General features: G+C 46.3%; 1 protein-coding gene across 1 annotated transcript in view; it reads left to right on the forward strand.

Moving 5' to 3' along the window:
• The first annotated feature begins 2,682 nt into the window (after window positions 1-2,682).
• The window catches only part of CDHR1 (cadherin related family member 1), a 106,468-nt gene continuing 88,457 nt past the window's right edge, over window positions 2,683-20,693 (forward strand). The window contains exons 1-5 of the mRNA XM_060240791.1: window positions 2,683-2,795; window positions 4,371-4,466; window positions 13,641-13,786; window positions 14,192-14,242; window positions 16,543-16,632. Of these exons, the coding sequence (XP_060096774.1) occupies window positions 2,735-2,795; window positions 4,371-4,466; window positions 13,641-13,786; window positions 14,192-14,242; window positions 16,543-16,632 (444 nt within the window). The 5' untranslated portion in view covers window positions 2,683-2,734. The remainder of the gene's footprint in view (window positions 2,796-4,370; window positions 4,467-13,640; window positions 13,787-14,191; window positions 14,243-16,542; window positions 16,633-20,693) is intronic.

Here is a 20,693-nt window from a genome sequence, read left to right on the forward strand (position 1 = left end):
TGGAAGAGTAGGCTACACACCCCTGATGGTAAGCCAGCAGGAACTGCATTCCTGTGTGTTGTGCTCAAAAAAAAAAAAGTCCTGCAGAAAAGAAACCAGAAGTCAGCAAAATGAACAGGACTAATAATGAATTAGATTAAAAACAAATGAAGTTGTTTAAGATCAAAACGATGCAAAGATTAAAGCTTCGCACACCTACACCGTGCATGAATGCAGAAAGTCCATGCTGGCACGCAGGCCTCCTTAGCAAAATCAAGTCACTGAGGTTTACATTGGAATGCGCTACTTGATGATCATTAGAAAGCTGGGCTGTCCAAAAGCAACAGCAGGCCCCGAGGATCCATTTAGCTATCGGTCATTGACAGAGGGGCCTATCCATTCCTCCACCAAAAAGAAACTTTGCAAAGAAAGCAGAGCAAGACATGACAGGCCAAAGGACGCTGGTAAATCTGGAGAAGGCCACTTACTAGTAGAAATACTAGTCAAATCGGGCTGCCAAGTTCCCAGGCTGGGCGGCGGTTCCCCTGCCCAGAAGGTTCCCCACCTGCCAGCCCACATTGGCATCAACCTGCCAACTTGCAGTGATGCCATAGCACCGGCAATGCTGCATGCCAGCCACTCTAGGAGCTTCTGGGGAAACTCTATGGTTTTCCCGAACACTTTAGCAATTTGGGAGAGAAAACTCTATGGCATGCAAAAACAGTCCCCCACCAGAGGCAGCGGGAGACTTAGCAGCCCCACGGTCAAAGGCCGCAGGGGCATATGACCAAATGAAGCCTCAGTCATGGACTTTGCAGGGGGTGGATATAAATTTATTCTCCGTGACAGTACAAAGCTTCCACACTGCCTAGCAAACTCAGTGCTGGAAGTGTGAACTGTGATTAGGGTTGCCAAGTCCAATTCAAGAAATATCTGGGGACTTTGGGGGTGGAGCCAGGAGACATTGGAGTGGAGCCAGGAGCAAGGGTGTGACGAGCATCATTGAACTTCCGAGGGAGTTCTGGCCCTCACATTTCAAGGGACTGCACATCTTTTAAATGCCTTCCTTCCATAGGAAATAATGAAGGATAGGGGCATCTTCTTTGGGGGCTCATAGAATTGGACCCCCTAGTCCAATCTTTTTGAAACTTAGGGAGTATTTTGGGGAGAGCCACTGGATACTATACGGAAAATTTGGTGCCTCTACCTCAAAAAACAGGGGCCCCAGAGCCCCAGATACCCATGGATAAATTCTCTATTATTTTCTATGGGAATAAGTCTCCATAGGGAATCATGAGTACCCAGCAGACATTTCCTTCCCCTCCCCCCACTTTCTGATGACCCTGAAGCAGGGGAGGGCCTCCAAACTCCCCTGCCCCCACCTGGGGATTGGCAACCCTAACTGTGATAGTTCTTATAATGTAGTTTCTGGTCCCTGTATCTTATCCATCTACTCAGGGCTTTTTTTTTTTGTAGCAGGAACTCCTTTGCATATTAGGCCACACACCCCTGATGTAGCCAGTCCTCCTGGAGCTTACAGGACTCTTACCACAGGGCCTGCTGTAAGCTGTTGGAGGACTGGCTACTTCAGGGGGGTGTGGCCTAATATGCGAAGGTGTTCTTGCTACTAAAAAAAAGTCCTACATCTACTTGTCATTCTGGTTTGGATCCAATTCAAAAGATGCGGGAGGGGAAGAAAGCACAAAAGAAAGCTTTTCTTGCTCCTGAGTAGAAACATTATTTACGTAACAAGCTGAATAAAGAAGTAACAAAGCACACTGTACCTTGAGTTCCTCACATAACATTTTTTTTAAAAAAATTCATGTTTTGTGTTATCTCAGAAAAAAATGAGCTAAAACCACTTTGGATGGTTAGAGCCTCACTTAAGCTAGCCAGTCCCCTGAACTCTGTGAATTTTATTCTAAATGCACAGGTTCAGATTTATTTTAATCATTTACAGAGGGGGGGGGGGGTTGACTGCTCTAAATTCTGGCGGCATGTGCTTCCATCCCACTTTACCTCAAGATTTTCAGAAATGATACTTTAAAAGGGAGGGGAAAAAACCACTTAAAACACCAACATCAAAATAAGAAATAACCCCCCCCCCCTTTGTTTTTCTTCCAACGATTTTAATGCAAGTTGTCAAATGCGCCGTTTTCCATAAGAAGTGCTGCAAAAATAAACTTGAATGGAAAAGGTTTCTCCAGAAAAAATGGCAAAACTGATCATTCTGTATCACATACCTTGATTTCCAAATGGTTTAAAACAAGGGCTGTTTATATTGAAAGCCTTTGGTCACCAGTCACCCTTTCTTTCCCTCCCCTTTACTTCTGGGGAAGGAAAGGGGGGGAATTGAAATGGGAAAAAAGAAAACACTATTTCGAGTCTTCTGTTTTACCTTCCCTTCTCTGGATGTGGAGAACGCTTTGCGAAGGCGACGTCAAGAAAAGCACAAACAAGCGGTCCCAACAGAGAGTCTGGTAGGGTTCCTTCCAGCCCCGGCTCAGAAATGAGTCCCAGAGCTCCTCGCCAAGACATTGGTCTAATTAGCTGGAAGGAAGGAGCGCCTTTCAGTTCCTCAGAAATTAAGACGTGTCATCCACTTAACATCTTAACATCTGTTCTTCCTGACACTCCTCACTGAGCAGCGCTGAAGGACATCTCAGCTCGGGCTTCCTGGCCCAAAGATCTATGTATGTATATAATTATTTCCCCCCAAACCTAAGAAGAAGGAACTGGGCACTTCTTCAGTGGAATGAAGCATGCCTGGTGTCTCCCCCCATCTTTATTCCTCAGTTTGGTGAACATTTGCTTAGGTAAGTACCAACAACTCTCTCATGAAACGGAAAAGTAGAACAGCCTTGGTTTTATTATAGTAATCCTGGCTACTGTGGCTTTGCCGTTCTTTTTGGATAACCCTGTAAAATATTCTCTGCTGCTTGCTTTTCCCCTCTGCTGCCGGTCGCACGCTGGCAGCTTTAGACTGTTTTTTTGATGCCTCGTCTGTGGTTTGAATGGGAACTAATTTGATTTTTATTTGTTTTATTTTCTTTGAACTTTGCTGTTCTCTTTGCAGCAAGTAAGTAATTTATTTCCTTACGCCCGTTTCTTGGTAGGTTCCCCCGGGAGAAATTGAAATGCTTGGGACACAGTCCAAATTAATTGAGGCATTCCTAGGCAGTTGAAGGCGTTCCTCTAGTTTAGGGGACGTTTGGGAAGGCTGTATTAGAGAGATGGGTATCTCAGAGCCAGGAAAACAGTGCTTTTTCTTAATTCCCTTCCCCACAGTGCAATCCGAAAAGCAAGTCCCACCGTGTCAAACAGCTTTGTTATGGTGCAATCGTGAAGAGAAACTGTACCTTCTAAGTCAGTCGAAATCAAGGATAGCGATGTTGAGGGCAGCACGGATAGCGGCATGATTATTTGCAAAAGTTAACAGGATATTTCAGAGAGATCTAGGTGAGCAGCCGTGTTGGTCTGAAGCAGCAGAACAAAGTAGGAGTTCAATAGCACTTTTAAGACCAACGAAGTTATATTCAGAATGTAAGCTGTTGTGTGCTCGAAGCACGCTTCGTCAGACAATAGGATGGAATGGCAAGCGGTCCTTAAGATAGAGAAAGAGGGCAATGAACCAGTATGCAAAATCATGGAAATGTTTTTAGCAGATTAAAAGTTGGGGGGGTCTGGTGATTGCTAGTTTGGGTTGACTGGGCTAAAACAGCAAAAACAAGGCAATCTATATCAGAATAGCAGATCGGTGTCTGTGTCATTAGATACCCTGTGACCAATCTGAGTAGACAATACTGACTTTGATGGACCGAGGGTCTGATTCAGTAGAAGGCAGCTTCATGTGCAAGAAATGTCCATTGTAATGTTAGCTCTCTGGGTTGAAAAGAGGGCATACGTTTCTCAGAGGTTTAATTTAAACGTGTAACGCGCATATAAACAGCATTCTCGTTTGCCATTAGAAAAAAAAGAATACATTAAAATCTGGTGGAAGATGGGTTCAGCATAAGTAATGAGATAAACAGCCAACATCCTTTATTTGAGTATGTCAGGACATAATCAAATAAATCAATACAGGAAACAATATTTCAGAGTGGGTTGCAAGAGTCTGTTTAATTTCTTGAATGCGTGTATGCACACACAAAGATGCACATATTTGAAAATTCGTAGCAGTTTGTCATGCGCATTCCAGGGTCCCTTTAAGATTCCCGTAAACTTTCTCAAAGATAATCGAGGTCCATGGGCGTAATTGGATCTGTCACGTACCTGGATTATTCCCAAAAGCATTGGCCTGTGCTTTATACAGAGAGGCAGGATAGGCAAATTCCTTCAGGTTGTGATCGAAGGAATGCAACAGTCCCTGAGTCCTCTTTTTTGATTTCTAGTTCCGGCCAACTACGCGCCCTATTTTTTTGACAATGGAGCCAGCAGCACCAATGGGAACATGGCGCTTTTCAGCATTTCCGAAGACACACCCGTGGGTTAGTATTACTTTACCGCATCTTGTTTCAAAATGCTGACTGTTGCATTGTGAAGGATGGGAGGAGGAGAGCTATAATCCTGTTTTACAGGGACTGTACACGCTCCGAATGTCTTTTCCTTGATGCAGCTATTTAGAAACAAACTCGCTGCATATAGTCAGATGTGTGAGGTTGGGATAGTTAGTGGAGCATCCTGCTGTCCAGTGGCGCGAATGTTGTGCGGGCTTCATGAGAATCCAGCTGTGCAAATGCTGGATCCTGCTTCCGGCAGGACTGCCTTCTTTTTATTGTCACATTTTTAGACCACCCTTTGTCCGAGGAGTTTAGGATAGCATGTGGCTCCGTGGGAGAGCTTCTACTTGGCATGCAGAAGGTCTCAGGTTCATTCCCCAGCATCTCCAGTTAGAAGGACCAGGCAGTAGGGGATGTGAAAGACCCCTGTCTGAGCCCCTGGAGAGCCACTGCTAGTCTGAGTAGACAATATTAATTTGGGGAGGAACGGTGGCTCAGTGCTAGAGCATCTGCTTGGTAAGCAGAAGGTCCCAGGTTCAATCCCCAGCATCTCCAACTAAAAAGGGTTCAGGCAAATAGGCATGAAAAACCTCAGCTTGAGCCCCTGGAGAGCCGCTGCCAGTCTGAGTACACAATACTGCCTTTGATGGACTGAAGGTCTGGTTCAGTAGAAGGCAGCTTCATATGTTCAAAATGTCCATTTTCCTCCTCTAGTTTATCCTCACAACCACCCTACGAGGTAGATCAGGCCGAGCAGGGCTTTTTTAAGCAGGAACGCCAATGAGTCCCTGCTGGCCTTTCTCTACAAACAAGCTCTGTGTGGAACAATGGTGACATCTGGGGTGTGGCTTAATATGAAAATGCCATGCATGTGCTTCAGAGATTTGCTACTCGGAAGTTCCCAGTGGCTTTGTAATCTGGTCCCAGCCTGTCCTATTGCAGGACGTGGAGAGGAAGATGCGTGCAAGTGATCACGCCTGTTTAATCTGAAGGGGAGGGCGGCTAGGGTTGGACCCAATCTCTCGTGTGATTGCACCCAGAAATAGAAGAAGATGATGATATTGGATTTATATCCCGCCCTCCACTCCGAAGAGTCTCAGAGCGGCTCACAATCTCCTTTCCCTTCCTCCCCCACAACAGACACCCAGTGAGGTGGGTGGGGCTGGAGAGGGCTCTCACAGCAGCTGCCCTTTCAAGGACAACCTCTGCCAGAGCTATGGCTGACCCAAGGCCATGCCAGCAGATGCAAGTGGAGGAGTGGGGAATCAAACCCGGTTCTCCCAGATAAGAGTCCACACACTTAACCACTACACCAAACTGGCTCTCCTAACTGCATTTCTAGCTGTGAGAGAGAGTAGATGAAGCAAGATATTGCCCTAAAATTAGCAGTCTGGAGACCTGTTATGTATGCTTTTTCCCCTCCGCCTCACCATGCATGTCCGTCGGGTTTTCTTTTTTGTTCTGCACTGATTTTCTTCCCTTCAATGCTCACTTCCCTTTCTGGTCGTTGTTTCTCCAGGTTTTCTGAGAGTGCCTTTGTGCCTATTTTTCCCTTGTTTCGCTTCCAAGCCAAAAGAAATTCAAAAGCATGTAGATTCCCTCGGATTTTGCCCCCCAACCTTTTGCTGCCCCTCGAAGGTCACTCCTCTGCACCCATTGAGGTTGCTTCACCCACTCTGTACCTTCCCCCTTTATCAGTTTACAAGCTCCATTTTTCTCTCGTTGTTTTACATTTTTTTCCAAGCGTCATGAGTCTAGCAATATGAGATGAGTGCTAGTTTCAGATCACTGAATTTTAAAAAATTAAAACAATTGGGGGGGCAGAGTTCAAAAGGAGTTGTGTGAGGTTTAGTTCCCCACTGTTATTGACTTGAAAGGGGGATCAGAGAGGAAGAAGCAGAAGACTGCAGATTTATACCCCGCCCTTCTCCCTGAATCAGAGACTGAGAGCGGCTTACAATCTTCTATATCTTTTCCCCCACAACAGACACCCTGTAAGGTGGGTGGGACTGAGAGGGCTCTCACAGCAGCTGCCCTTTCAAGGACAACCTCTTCCAGAGCTATGGCTGACCCAAGGCCATTCCAGCAGCTGTATGTGCAGGAGTGGGGAATCATACTCAGTTCTCCCAGATAAGAGTCTGCACACTTAACCACTGCACCAAACTGGCACCAAAATGGAGGCAAATGGCAGCATCCCCAGTTGGGGGGTGGGATTTCAGTGCTGCATGCAAACACAATCAATATTGCAAAATCATTACTGGGTTTCACCATAGAGTCTTGGGGAAATCCTAGAGCGGTGTGCTGCCAGTCGGTGTCTCCCCCATATTTCCCCCTTGCCAGTCATTTGAGCACCAGCAAGGATGGAGCAATGAGGGCCGAAATTTGACCATCTGGACATGGCAAATGTCAAACCTCATTTCCTCCCACCCCGGTGGCAAAATAATATCCACAATGAGCCTTCTCCAGAAAGGTCCTCCTGTGATCCCCTAAATTCCAGAAAGGACCTTGAATCTCCATTCTGGATCTTCACAAAACAAAGAGACCTGTTCAGCCTAAGCACTGCTGGTGTTTCATCCCCCCTGCCTTGCCTAGCAAGTAGGGTTGCCTGCTCGAGGTTGGGAAGTACCTGGAGATTTGGGTGGTGGGCTATGGGGAGGGCAGGATTTGAGGAGGAGGGGGACTTTGGGTAGGGTACACTGAGTTCACATTCCAAAGCAGCAGTTTTGTCTAGGGGAACAGACTTCCGTCACCTGGAGATCAGTTGCAATTCCAGCAGATCTCCAGCTCTCCAACTTAGAAGCTGGCAACCTTACAAGCAAAGCCTACACCCCAAAGAAATCAAGTCTTCCCTCTGCTGCATTGTTCATCCCAGCCATTTGGACGGGACTCCTCCAACTCTCTCCTGTTCATTCACTGCTGGAAATTGCAGCGCTCCCTCTGGGCAGCATTATTTTAGATCCTGATGCTGCCCCAGATAGAAAGGAAGTTTCCAAACCATTAGTGAGGCACTTTCCACTAGGCTTGAAAGTTCGCTCTAGCTGTGAACGTTGTAGGCTCAGAGATAACTGGTCTCTTCAGGTATGGAAAGAGATTCTTATTTGCAGCGAGGGCAATCTGGCCAAAGGAGTAGCCCACTGACTATAGAGCAGTGGTGTCAAACTCATTTGTTTCGAGGGCCAGATCTGACATAAATGAGACCTTGTCGGGCCAGCCCATGTGTGTTCCTCTTTTCAATTAAGTAGCAGAGATATAAACTTTATAAAGGACACAAACGAAATTAAAGATTTAAAAAAAAACACTTAAAACATGTTTAAAAGATTAGCACTCGTTGGTCTTAAAGGTGCTGTCTTTGTAATTCTCCCACAGGATCCAGGGAAGTGGGCAAAGGAAGCTCTGGCTCTTTCCTTCCTTCCCCAGGGGACCATGAGGGGGAGGAGCCTCAGCCAATAGAAGGAAGAGAAGCTTGGTTCAGTAGCTCTGCTGTGTGATTGAGAGAGCCTGGTAAAGCAAGCTCCCCCCCTTCCTCCCCAAGGGAGGAGCCTCAGCCAATGGAGAAAGTAGAGGTTTTGCTCTGTAGCTCCTGTGCAACTGAGCAAGCCTTGAAAAGCAAGTTGCTATGCAGAAGGAAGCAAGAGAGAGAGAGAAGGAAGCAGATGACAGCCAGTCGCTTGGGGGCCTGATAGGAGCCCTCCGGGGGCTTAATTCAGCCCCCAGGTCGCATGTTTGACACCCCTGCTATAGAGAGATCCTACCTGGGTCACAGTGATGTTCTATATTCTTGTGCTTGGAGGAGGGCACAGTGGAAGGGCTTCTAGTCCGACTGGTGAACCTCTTGATGGCACTTGAGGTTTTTTTGGCCACTGTATGACACAGAGTATTGGACTGGATGGGGCATTAGCCTGATCCAACATGGCTTCTCTTATGTTCTTATGAGTTCCAACAATACCAAGCAAAATGCCAGACTGTCCTTCAGCAAGACAAACTTTTTCCCCTTTAAGATGTTGGTAACCCAGAGTGAGCTCAGTTTGCCTATAATTTGCATTTTACATATGGAAGAAGATAACTCTCCCTCTGTTCAAGCCCTTAGAGTCAAGTAGGCCCTTAGGAGTGAGGTCACAGCTTTGTGGTAGAGCATCAGCTTAGCATACAGAAGGTCCCAGTTTCAATCGCTGGCTGATTCAAAGCACCAGAGAGTAGCTGGTGTGAAAGGCCTGTGTCTGAGACTCCAGAAGGCCACTGCCAGTTATAGTAGGCAGTACAGACCTTGATAGACCAATGGTTTGTTTCAATGGCTTTTTTTGTAGCAGGAACTCCTTTGCCTATTAGGCCACACACCCCTGATGTAGCCAATCCTCCAAGAGCTTACAAGGCTCTTAGTACAGGGCCTACCGTAAGCTCCAGGAGGATTGGCTACATCCAGGGGGTGTGGCCTAAGTCAGGGGAACTGGAAGTGCGGGGGAGCGAAGCCTCCTCCAGCTCTCTCTTCAAATGTTCAGATGCCAGCTGCCTTGAAGTCGGTAGGATCCAGCCTCATCGTGGCATGCTCCTCTGAGGGGGAGGTGGGCAGATTGCGGCAGAAAGGAAGGGGGGGCTGGCCGTGATGGAGGGGCTGGCAGTGGCAGCAGTGGGGGGGGGGAGAGGCAAATTTAGGTGGTTGCCTTGGGCACCAGGAGGGGGAGCCCAATTCGGCGCCCCCCACAGCACCCTAGGCAACCACCTAGTTTGCCCAGTGGGCGAGCCAGCCCTGACTGCATATGTTTCCACTGAAACTCACTACTCTGAATAACCTAAACCTCTGGATCTCAGAGCCAGGAGGCAACATCAGAGGAAGACCTCAGCCTCTCTGCCCTGTTGCTAGTCCTCCAGAGGAACTGGTTGGCCACCGTGTGAGACAGGAGGCTGAACTTGAAGTAGGGTTGCCAAGTCCAATTCAAGAAATATCTAGGGACTTTGGGGGTGGAGCCAGGAGACTTTGGGGGCGGGGTCAGGAGACATTGGGGGTGGAATCATGAGCAAGGTTGGAACAAGTACAATTGAACTCCAAGGGGAGTTCTGACCACCACATTGAAAGGGACTGCACATCTTTTCAATGCCTTCTCTCCATTAGAAATAATGAAGGATAGCGGCACCTTCTTTGGGGACCCATAGAATTGTCTCCCTTGGTCCAATCCTTTTAAAATGGAGGGTGTTTTGAGGAAAGGCATCAGATGCTATGCTGTAAATTTGGTGCCTCTACCTCAAAGAACATCCCCCCCCCCCCCGAGCTCCAGATACCCACAGATCAATTCGCCATTATTCCCTATGGGAATCGTTCTCCATAGGGAATAATGGAGTTCCCAGTAGACATCCCCCCCCTCGCTTTCTAAAGCTTTCTAAAGTGGGGGGAGGGCCTTCAAGCCGGGGAATCCCCTGCCCCCTCCCTCTCTCTCTCTCTCACACACACACACACACACACTTATTGGGTCTGGTTTCTTCACAACTTTACTTGCTCTGAAAACGAAAGCAAAAGAAATGGAGGGTCTGTGCTCTGACGAAACCGCTGCTGACCCTTCCCCATGAAGCGCTTCCTATTTCCTGCTTCCTACTCAACTTTAAAGGCACACATTTTAAAAATGGACCTGTTTGCAGGTTTCTAAACCTGCCGGAGCTCTAGAGGTACATGGTGACTGTGGGGGTGGGGCTTCCCCATGCCGGCCAGCTGACTGGGGGCAGGGGAAGCCTGTAAAACCAGGGGCTCCCTCGTTGGGACCTGGGGATTGGGAAGCCTAACTAGAAGGCCTGAACCAGAAGGGGGCTTCTTATGTTCTTGATCTTAAAATATTGAGGCTGTAAGTAGCTATATGACTGGAATATGTTTCAGGGAGAACTAATCATATGCCAACAGCATAGGTTCTTTTGTCTCTTGTGCCCATTGCAGCTTTCACTTAAGTTTGTGTGAACCCACACAGACGTTTTCAGAGCGGAAGATTTTGATTCACATCTCCTTTTTTATTATTATTAAGAGGAGGCAGAAACGCTTGTGCGAGATTTTTTAAATTGGTGTTAAGTCACTGCTAGGAAATATCTCGGGAGTGTTAATGATATGGAGAGTTTGTGCTGAGAAGGGTGTAAAAATTATCAGCGCGACATTAAAGCAGCGGTTTGGAAGAGCAGTCCTAAAGCCAGCTGGTTTGTTTGGCCTTTGATGTCCTAATATCAGGGCTTCTTTTGAGCCAGAACGCAGTTCCAGCTGGCTTGGTGACAGGGGGTGTGGCCTAATACACAAATGAGTTCCTGCTGGGCTTTTCCTACAACGCCCCCCCCCCCGGACATCAACATGCCAGCATGCCAGGTCCCACCCCCTCATGCCTTTCTGCTGTGCTGACCTCAGCCTGGCAACCCTACCTAGAAGGATTACAAAATACTGAAGCCCACCCCTCTTGATATTATTGATAACCTGTCTCAGAACTGGAGTTTCCATTAAGTCGTAGTTGCTAATAGCCATGGATGGACCTGTCCTCCATAAATTTGCCTGTCCATTTTAGAAAAAGAAGACTGCAGATTTATACCCCACCCTTCTCTCTGAATCAGAGACTCAGAGCGGTTTACAATCTCCTGTATCTTCTCCCCCCACAACAGACACCCTATGAGGTGGGTGGGGCTGAGAGGGCTCTCACAGCAGCTGCCCTTTCAAGGACAACTCCTAGGAGAGCTACGGCTGACCCAAGGCCATTCCAGCAGCTGCAAGAGGAGGAGCGGGGAATCAAACCCAGTTCTCCCAGATAAGAGTCCACACACTGAACCATTACACCAATCTGGCTCTCCCTACATCCCTACTTACATCCCTTTAGGCCTCTCCCTACATCACTGCCCTGCCCATGGAGGTGGGTGGGCCTGGGACTGACCTTTGTTTTTTTTTTGTTGGGCACCACCCCTTGCCAGATATGCATCTCCTAAATGCAGACAATCCTACTTGGACTAGGCTTCCCAACCCCCCTGCCCTGCCGGGGGACCCCTGGATTAGCAGCCTTTTCCCCCGCTCTCCAAAAGCGTGAAAGTGGGGGTGGGGTGGTGGGGATGGGGAAACGGTGCGGCCTCCCTTCGCGAGGTGCATGCTGGGACTCGTAGTCCTTGCGTCCTCTCCGGCTGCTACAGGCATCTCCCCGGGGAGTCTAGCCGGCGGAGGGGGGGGGAGCTCCGCCCCCAGAGGACCATGTGCATTTCTACCTCTGGAGGCTTCAGTCGCTGATTGAAAGGTTTCCTCTTGGGATGGGTGTCTGTGTTACTTTGAAGAAGCTGGCAGCAACTTGTGAGTAGAGAGGCCAATCCCCCTTCAGTGTTGCCAGAAATTGGGGGGGGGGGGAGTCTGCTTACTTCATTATTCTCTATGTGGAGATTGATTCTCATAGGGTATAATGGGAAATTGATCTGGAGGTTTCTGGGACTCTGGGGGAGCTGTTTTTTGAGGTAGAGGCACCAAATTTTCAGTATAGTATCTAGTGACTCTCCCCAAAGTATCCCCCAAGTTTCAAAACGATTGAACCAGGGGGTCCAATTCTATGAGCCCCAAAAGAAGGTGCCCCTATCCTTCATTGTTTCCTATGGAAGGAAGACATTTTAAAAGGTGTGCGGTCCCTTTAAATGTGATGGCCAGAACTCCCTTGGAGTTCAATTATGCTTGTCACACCCTTGTTCCTGGCTCTGCCCCAATGTCTCCTGGCTCCACCCCCAAAGTCCCCAGATATTTCTTGAATTGGACTTGGCAACTCTAACTTGGACTAGTTGTGGTTATGTCCACAGAAATGTACACTTCATTCACTGTCCGCTATCCCTTCTCACATAAAGATATAGGACATAGGCTTGCAATGTGCACATTACGTACAACATATGCACCTACAGATTACAGGCTTGGATGCTATGACCATGTTCTTCCCTGCACGCACTTCCCTCTGGCCGCAGTGCCACTTGTTCTGTCTCCTGCCCCTCAGGGCCGGATTAACAATTAGGCCAAGTAGGCACTGGCCTATGGGACCCCGTACCTTTAAGGGCCCCAGGCCAGCTTTCCCCCTAGTTCCCCCCTGCTTGTAGCCCTCCCAGCCTGAATGTGCACCCGGCAGCTGAGCTGCTCTTTGCCTGATTTGCCTGGTGTGGCTGCTGGTGGTGTCTTTGCCAAGTTTGCCTCTCTCTGCCTCTCCCCTGCACCTTTGTCAAAGGGGCTTTCAGGGGCTGCGAGCAGCAGGGCAGGTGCTTCGACTCTGAGGTGATTTGTGAGGGGGACCCCGAGATTTGGGCTGCCTAGGGCCCTCCACAGGATTTAATCCAGCACTACCGCGCCTTCTTCTGTTTGCCCAAGGGCTCATCGAAAACAACTGGACTTGCACAAATGGAAGAACGAGTGGATAAGGTAACAATCTCCACGGTGACTGTAGCAAACACCTGCGGAGCACAGTCGTAGGATCCAAGCCTATAGAGATATATTCTTATGAATAGCAAAATATCTTTCTTAATAGATTAACCAGCAATCAGAGTCACATTGTGTTTAGTGTAGTGGTTAAGTGTTTAGTGTAGTGGTTACGTGACTTAAGTGTGTGGACTCTTATCTGGGACGAACCAGGTTTGATTCCCCAGTCCTCCACTTGAGAGCCAGTTTGGTGTAGTGGTTAAGTGCGCGGACTCTTATTTGGGAGAACCGGGTTTGATTCCCCACTCCTCCACTTGCACCTGCTAGTATGGCCTTGGGTCAGCCATAGCTCTGGCAAAGGTTGTCCTTGAAAGGGCAGCTGCTGTGAGAGCCCTCTCCAGCCCCACCCACCTCACAGGGTGTCTGTTGTGGGGGAGGAAGGGAAAGGAGATTGTGAGCTGCTCTGAGACTCTTCGGAGTGGAGGGCGGGATATAAATCCAATATCTTCTTCTTCTTCTTCCACTTGCAGCTGCTGGAATGGGCTTGGGTCAGCCATAGCTCTCAGAAAGGGCAGCTTCTGTGAGAGCTCTTTTAGCCCCACCTACTTTACAAGGTGTCTGTTGTAGGGTGGGAAGGTAAAGGAAATTGTAAGCTGCTCTGAGACTCTGAGATTCAAAATGAAGGACAAGGCAGAAATCCAATATCATCACCATCATCTTCTTCATCATCATCATCGTCATCATCTTCATCACCTTCTTCAAGTGTCTTTCTCTCTTTTCAGGTACCCACATATATACACTCAATGGAACAGACCCAGAAGGGGATCCTGTGATTTACGGCATGAGTTTTGAAGCTGGGTCTAGAAGCTACTTTGCCGTTGATAAAAACTACGGGAACGTTACTCTGATTGAGGAACTTGACCGCGAGGTATGGTCCAGTGGGGATGAGCCCATCTCTTCTGTGGCGATCAATTCAAAACGGACTTGGCAAGGCAGAAAGGATTCCACCGAGACAGACATCACTAATTAATTATGAGCAGCCATGATAATTCCAAAGGGGAAAACCGTCATATTTTCCAGGCTGAGTTGTTTCTGCATCTAACCCATCCCCAGTGATTCAGACAAATGGCTTCCAAAACCAGAGGTTTTGAAATTTGCTGCCTGGGAAAGTCTTTTTTCACCTGAAGCTCTCTTTCATTTATTTAACCATCTATGAAACTTTATCGCTATTGAGCAAGCAAAAGTTTCAGAAATGTTTTCTTTGCATTTTTTGAAAGTCAGCATAACTCTGGCACCTGTGCCCCAAACAATTTTGTTTGTTCATTTATTTCAGAGAGAAGACGAGATTGAGGTTGTAGTCAGCATTTCAGACGGCTTAAGTAAAGTAAGTACTTTCAACAGAAAAGTAACTTTCCTTACAAGTTCCCATTCAGGCTATATATTACGTGATGAAAACGATCCACTTCGAGCTGTCCATTCAATTTCATGAATGTTTAATAGAAAGAAATTGTATAATGATGAATTGCTCCCAAATTAATGAAACAGAAATCAAGGGGCACCTTTCAGGCTAACCAAGTTTATGCTAACATAAACTTTCATGAATAAGATCCCTTGTCATCAGTTGCATAATTCCCGCAGATACTGGCTTTATCAGAAATATATGTGCACTTTTGCACACATGGAATAATGCACTTTAAAGCCTCTGTCAATGCACTTTAGCAATCATCTGCAGGTGGGTTTTGCTGTTTCACACAGTAAAAACAGTGGCAAAGTGCATTAGAAATGGGTTCAAGGTGCATTAATCAGCATATATGAAAGTGTATTATAGTCAGTCTCTTGTATCTGACATGGAATAATGCACTTTAAATTCACTTTCAATGCACTTTAGCAATCATCTGCAGGTGGGTTTTGCTGTTTCACACAGTAAAAACAGTGGCAAAGTGCATTAGAAATGGGTTCAAGGTGCATTAATCAGCATATATGAAAGTGTATTATAGTCAGTCTCTTGTATCTGACATGGAATAATGCACTTTAAATTCACTTTCAATGCACTTTAGCAATCATCTGCAGGTGGGTTTTGCTGTTTCACACAGTAAAAACAGTGGCGAAGTGCATTAGAAATGGGTTCAAGCTGCATTAATCAGCATATATGAAAGTGTATTATAGTCAGTCTCTTGTATCTAACATGGAATAATGCACTTTAAATTCACTTTCAATGCACTTTAGCAATCATCTGCAGGTGGGTTTTGCTGTTTCACACAGTAAAAACAGTGGCGAAGTGCATTAGAAATGGGTTCAAGGTGCATTATAGTCAGTCTCTTGTATCTAACTTCCAATGTCTATATAAATCCTTCTTACATTTTCATGGGGGGAATCTATAGCTCTAGTGGTAGAACGCACACTTTGCACACAAAAGATCACGGATTGAATCTGTAACGCATCTAGTTGAGGGCTTTCAATAGTCTAAACTACTATATTTGCAATATTATTATTTGTTGTGTGTGTTATTGCTGCTGACACAAGGCCAGAGATATTTGTGCCACAAAAATATATGCACCATGTATATAAACAATAAATATATTAAATCAACGTATTTCTTTGTCTTTGCTATTCTTGCGTGTAAATGTTTTTGTATTGCTGTGGGAATTTTGTACAAACTTTATATGCTCTTGGGGGATGGTAGGATAATTATAAAGAATAGCAAAGACACAGATTTGATTGATTTGATGTATTTATCGTTTATATACACAGTGCATATATTTTTGTAGCATATCTCGAGTTCCTGTGTATCCGTTCTTGGCTTTCTCCAGATATACTTGTGACCTTCCAATAATTGCATCATTCATTTCCATATTGAAAGTTAGTATATCGAATTAGGCTACAGTAACACACATATCATCAATATTTGATGGGATTTTCCAATTGAGTAGTATTGTATTAATTAATAACAACATACAGGGCTTTCTTTTTGAGACCCCATTCATTCTGTGGACAGTTTAAGGGCTGAAGATGACACTACATCCACATAAATGCAGTGCCCAAGGCTTTTTTGGCACAAAAAGCCCAGCAGGAACTCATTTGCATATTAGGCCACACACCCTGATACCAAACTAGCCGAAATTCCATTCCTGCCAAAAAAAGCTGCAACACTAATTATTTTCAGGCAATTTTCTGATCATATTTCTCTTTCTATAATTATCATGAGTGATCCAAAGTCACTTTTAGGAGAGTGATAGTGTGAGGCCATTTTAATTTTATGTTTCCTACAATTATTTCAATTAATTTTGACACCAGCAATTTTGTCTCTTGTCTCGAAGGCCCTATGAGGTCACCGCGTCAGATGCGACTTGGAAGCCCTTTTTAGCCGCGTTGAGCCTGTTTTTGGGAAAGGCGAGATAAAAATCTAAAATATTAAACACCGTATTTTTTGCTCCATAAGACACACCTGACCATAAGACGCACCTAGTTTTTAGAGCCGTTTGTGTGAATTTAGAGGCATTTTTGTGAATTTTTTGCAGTATTCGCTCCTTAAGACGCACACACTTTTCCCTCCACTTTTTTGGGGGGGAAAGTGAGTCTTATGGTGCAAAAAATACAGTAAATAATAAAATTATGATACCAGTAAGAAACAAATGCGTCTTCATCAGCTTGCCTGTTTAAAATGTCCCTTTGCTTCGTTTTCAGGTAGCTGAGAAAGTCAGAATCTTCGTAACAGACACTAATGATGAGAGCCCAGAATTTCTCCACACACCTTACATAATTCAAGTCCCAGAGGTTGGTGACGCTTCTTTCAGTCTTTTAAAAATGGATGGGAAGCAGTCTGAGCATGCATGGGCACTCTGCACGGCTGATAGCCATGGCGGGTCATATCAGCATGGACACGACTTCTGTTTTAAGCTTTGAGAGGTGGTTGAGAAAGCCCGCTTCATGGGTTCCTGATAGGTTTTGCCAGAGTCTTGATATGGCTGGCCCACACCCATAGGAAATGGAAGCTGCAAGTGTTAGAAAGCCAGAAAGCCAGTGGTGTAGTGGTTAAGTGCATGAACTCTTATCTGGGAGAACTGGGTTTGATTTCCCACTCCTCCACTTGCAGCTGTTGGAATGGCCTTGGGTCAGCCATCGTTCTCACAGGTCGTTTTCGCACTCACCTCCAGCCGGCGCGACCCCCCTCTTCACCGCGCAGGATCTGCGCGGATTTCGCACTAAATGCCGCGGAGCAGCCTTTTGCGCCGGAAACTCCCGTCGCAAAAGCCGCGCAAACGCCAAACTGCTTTTTGGCGATTTACGTTTGAGCGGCTTTTGCGACGGGAGTTTCCGGCGCAAAAGGCTGCTCCGCGGCATTTAGTGCGAAATCCGCGCAGATCCTGCGCGGTGAAGAGGGGGGTTGCGCCGGCTGGAAGTGAGTGCGAAAACAACCACAGAGTTGTCCTTGAAATGGCAGCTTCTGGGAGATCTTCCTCAGCCCCACCTATCTCACAGAGTTGTCCTTGAAATGGCAGCTTCTGGGAGATCTCCCTCAGCCCCACCTATCTCACAGGGTGTTTGTTGTGGGGGAGGAAGGTAAAGGAGATAGTGAGCCACTCTGAGATTCAGCGTGAAGGGCAGGATATAAATCCAATATCATCAACTTCTTCTTCTTCTTCTTAAGAACATAAGAGAAGTCATGTTGGATCAGGCCAATGGCCCATCCAGTCCAACACCCTGTGTCACACAGTGGCCAGAAAAACCCCAAGTGCCATCAAGAGGTTCACAAGTGGGGCTAGAAGCCCTTCCATTTTGCTCCCTCCCCAAGCACCAAGAATACAGAGCATGAGTGCCCCAGACAGTTCCAACAATATGCTGTGGCTAATAGCCACTGATGGACCTCTGCTCCATATTTTTATCCAGTCCCCTCTTGGATAAATCCGATATCATCATCATCTTCTTCATGAAAATGAGACCGATTTTGCACTAGGCTTCTTCCAGGTGGAGACTCCATTTGCCCCTGGTGCTTTTCTCCATTTTTGCACAAGCTGCTGCAGAGCTGTGAGTTGGGGCACTGCTTTCCCATGGTAGGCAGGATCCTCTGACAAGCAGTTGCTGCAGGACCATAGCATGCCAACTCACAGCTCCATGGCAGCTTGTGCAAAAACGGAGAGAAGCACCGGGGGCAAAAGGATTCCCTGCCCGGAACAAGCCTAGTGCAAAATCGGTCTGAGTCTCCATAACCAGGGACAAGTGAGGTACGCAGTGCTTGAACCTAGTCCTGAAAGAGAAACTACCAAAGAGACGAGTTTAAGTTCAGATACAGGCACTGTTCACATTACTTTTCTAAACTGGATGTTATTCATTATTGGCCCATCGTTGAGTATAGTGACACAGGGCTGGGTGGAGTTTCCACATGGTGATTTTGCTTCCATGAATGAGCCATCTCTGAATCACTATGTCATTTCAAACTGCACTGCTTTTTTCCCCCATGCTTTTTTGCCATGTGCACGATCTTCCTCAGAGGTTTTCTAAAGCATTCTGTTGGGACTGCTCCGGCGCCATTAGCCGCACCATTGATACGCCTGGTCATTTGAATGTGATTCAGCACTACAGTGCTCACAGCAGAACATTTAAAAAAAAAATTGAAGAAGGTCACACACAGGGTGAAAAGGGGTTGGGGGAAAACCGCAAAGCAGGAAACGCTGGCAGGGATTTCATACGGCGCAAGATGGGGTTGAAAACGGAAGAAAGCCATTTGGGTCAACAACACCTCAGACATGCCTCACCAACAGGAGATAACTGGGTTTGTATGAAAAAGTAAATTAATTCTGTTAGCAGCTGCTTAAGTCCAAGCTCTGCTCACGACCTGAATTCGATTCTGGCAGAAACTGGGTTCAGGTAGCTGGCTTAAGGATGACTCCGCCTTCCATCCTTCTGAGGTCGGTAAAATGAGTACCCAGCTTGTGGGGGGGGGGAGTGTAGATGACTGGGGAAGGGAATGGCAAAATCACCCCATTAAAGGTCTGTCATGAAAAGGTCATGATGTGACATCACCCCATGGGTCAGTAATGACCCGGTGCTTGCACAGGGGACTACCTTAAGAACATACTACTGACTACTGTAATGCCCTTTACTTGGGGCTACCTCTGTGCCGGACCCGGAGATTGCCGCTAGTGCAGAACGCGGCGGCCAGGCTGTTGTTGGGACTCCCGAAACGGGAACATATACGGCCGGGGCTACGTGAACTGCATTGGCTGCCGATTATATACCGGGTCCAGTACAAAGTGTTGGTCGTTACCTTTAAAGCCTTATATGGCCGAGGACCTGTCTACCTGAGGGACCGTCTTTCCCCATATGAACCCCAGAGAGCACTGAGGTCAACGGGGAAAAACCTAATGACTATCCCTGGGCCGAAGGAAATTAAATATCAGAGTACCAGAGCACGGGCCTTTTCGATCGCGGCCCCTACCCTATGGAACCGACTCCCCGAGGAGGTGCGGGCCCTGCGGAACCTCGAACAGTTCCGCAGGGCCTGCAAGACCACCCTTTTTAAATTAGCATATTCGGACTGCTAAGAAAAACGGTAATCAAGGATCCGCCAATGCGGTCTAAAGATCTATACCGCAGTATAACTGTATTTACTGGATTGGTTTTAATTTAATGTTTTAATGTCTTATTGTTCTATATTGTAAATCTAAGGCTTTATTTATTACTGTATGTTTTTATGGAATGTTGTTAGCTGCCCTGAGCCTGCCAAGGTGGGGGAGGGCGGGATATAAATGAAATGAAATGAAATGAAATGAAATGAAATGAAATGAAATGAAATGAAATGAAATAAATAAATAAATAAATAAATAAATAAATAAATAAATAAATAAATAAATAAATAAATAAGTAAGTAAGTAAGTAAGTAAGTAAGAGAAGCCATGGAATGTTGTTAGCCGCCCTGAGCCTGCCAAGGTGGGGGAGGGCGGGATATAAATGAAATAAATAAATAAATAAATAAATAAATAAATAAATAAATAAATAAATAAGAGAAGCCATGTTGGATCAGGCCAATTGTCAAGCATGCGGGTTCAATGATGAGTCGAGTTTGAAACATTGATTATAAATCAGAATTACACATGCTTGACACCAGTGGCCCATCCAGTCCAACACTCTGTGTCACACAGTGGCCAAAAAAAATTATATATATAGACACACGCACACATATATATACACACTGTGGCTAATAGCCACTGATGGACCTCTGCTCCATATTTTTATCTAACCCCCTCTTGAAGCTGGCTATGCTTGCAGCTACCACCACCTCCTGTGGCAGTGAATTCCACATGTTAATCACCTTTTGGGTGAAGAAATACTTCCTTTTATTCGTTTTAACCTGACGGCTCAGCAATTTCATCGAATGCCCACAAGTTCTTGTATTGTGAGAAAGGGAGAAAAGTACTTCTTTCTCTCCTTTCTCCATCCCATGCATTATCTTGTAAACCTCTATCATGTCTCCCCGCAGTCGACGTTTCTCCAGGCTAAAGACTCCAAGCGTTTTAACCTTTCTTCATAGGGAAAGTGTTCCAACCCTTTAATCATGCTAGTTGCCCTTTTCTGCACTTTTTCCAATGCTATAATATCCTTTTTGAGGTGCGGTGACCAGAACTGCACACAGCATTCCAAATGAGACCGCACCATCGATTTATACAGGGGCATTATGATACTGGCTGATTTGTTTTCAATTCCCTTCCTAATAATTCCCAGCATGGCGTTGGCCTTTTTTATTGTAATCGAACACTGTCTTGACATTTTCAGTGAGTTATCTACCACGACCCCAAGATCTCTCTCTTGGTCAGCCTCTGCCAGTTCACACCCCCATC

Source organism: Heteronotia binoei, chromosome 6, assembly GCF_032191835.1.
Source record: "Heteronotia binoei isolate CCM8104 ecotype False Entrance Well chromosome 6, APGP_CSIRO_Hbin_v1, whole genome shotgun sequence".
Classification (NCBI taxonomy): domain Eukaryota; kingdom Metazoa; phylum Chordata; class Lepidosauria; order Squamata; family Gekkonidae; genus Heteronotia; species Heteronotia binoei.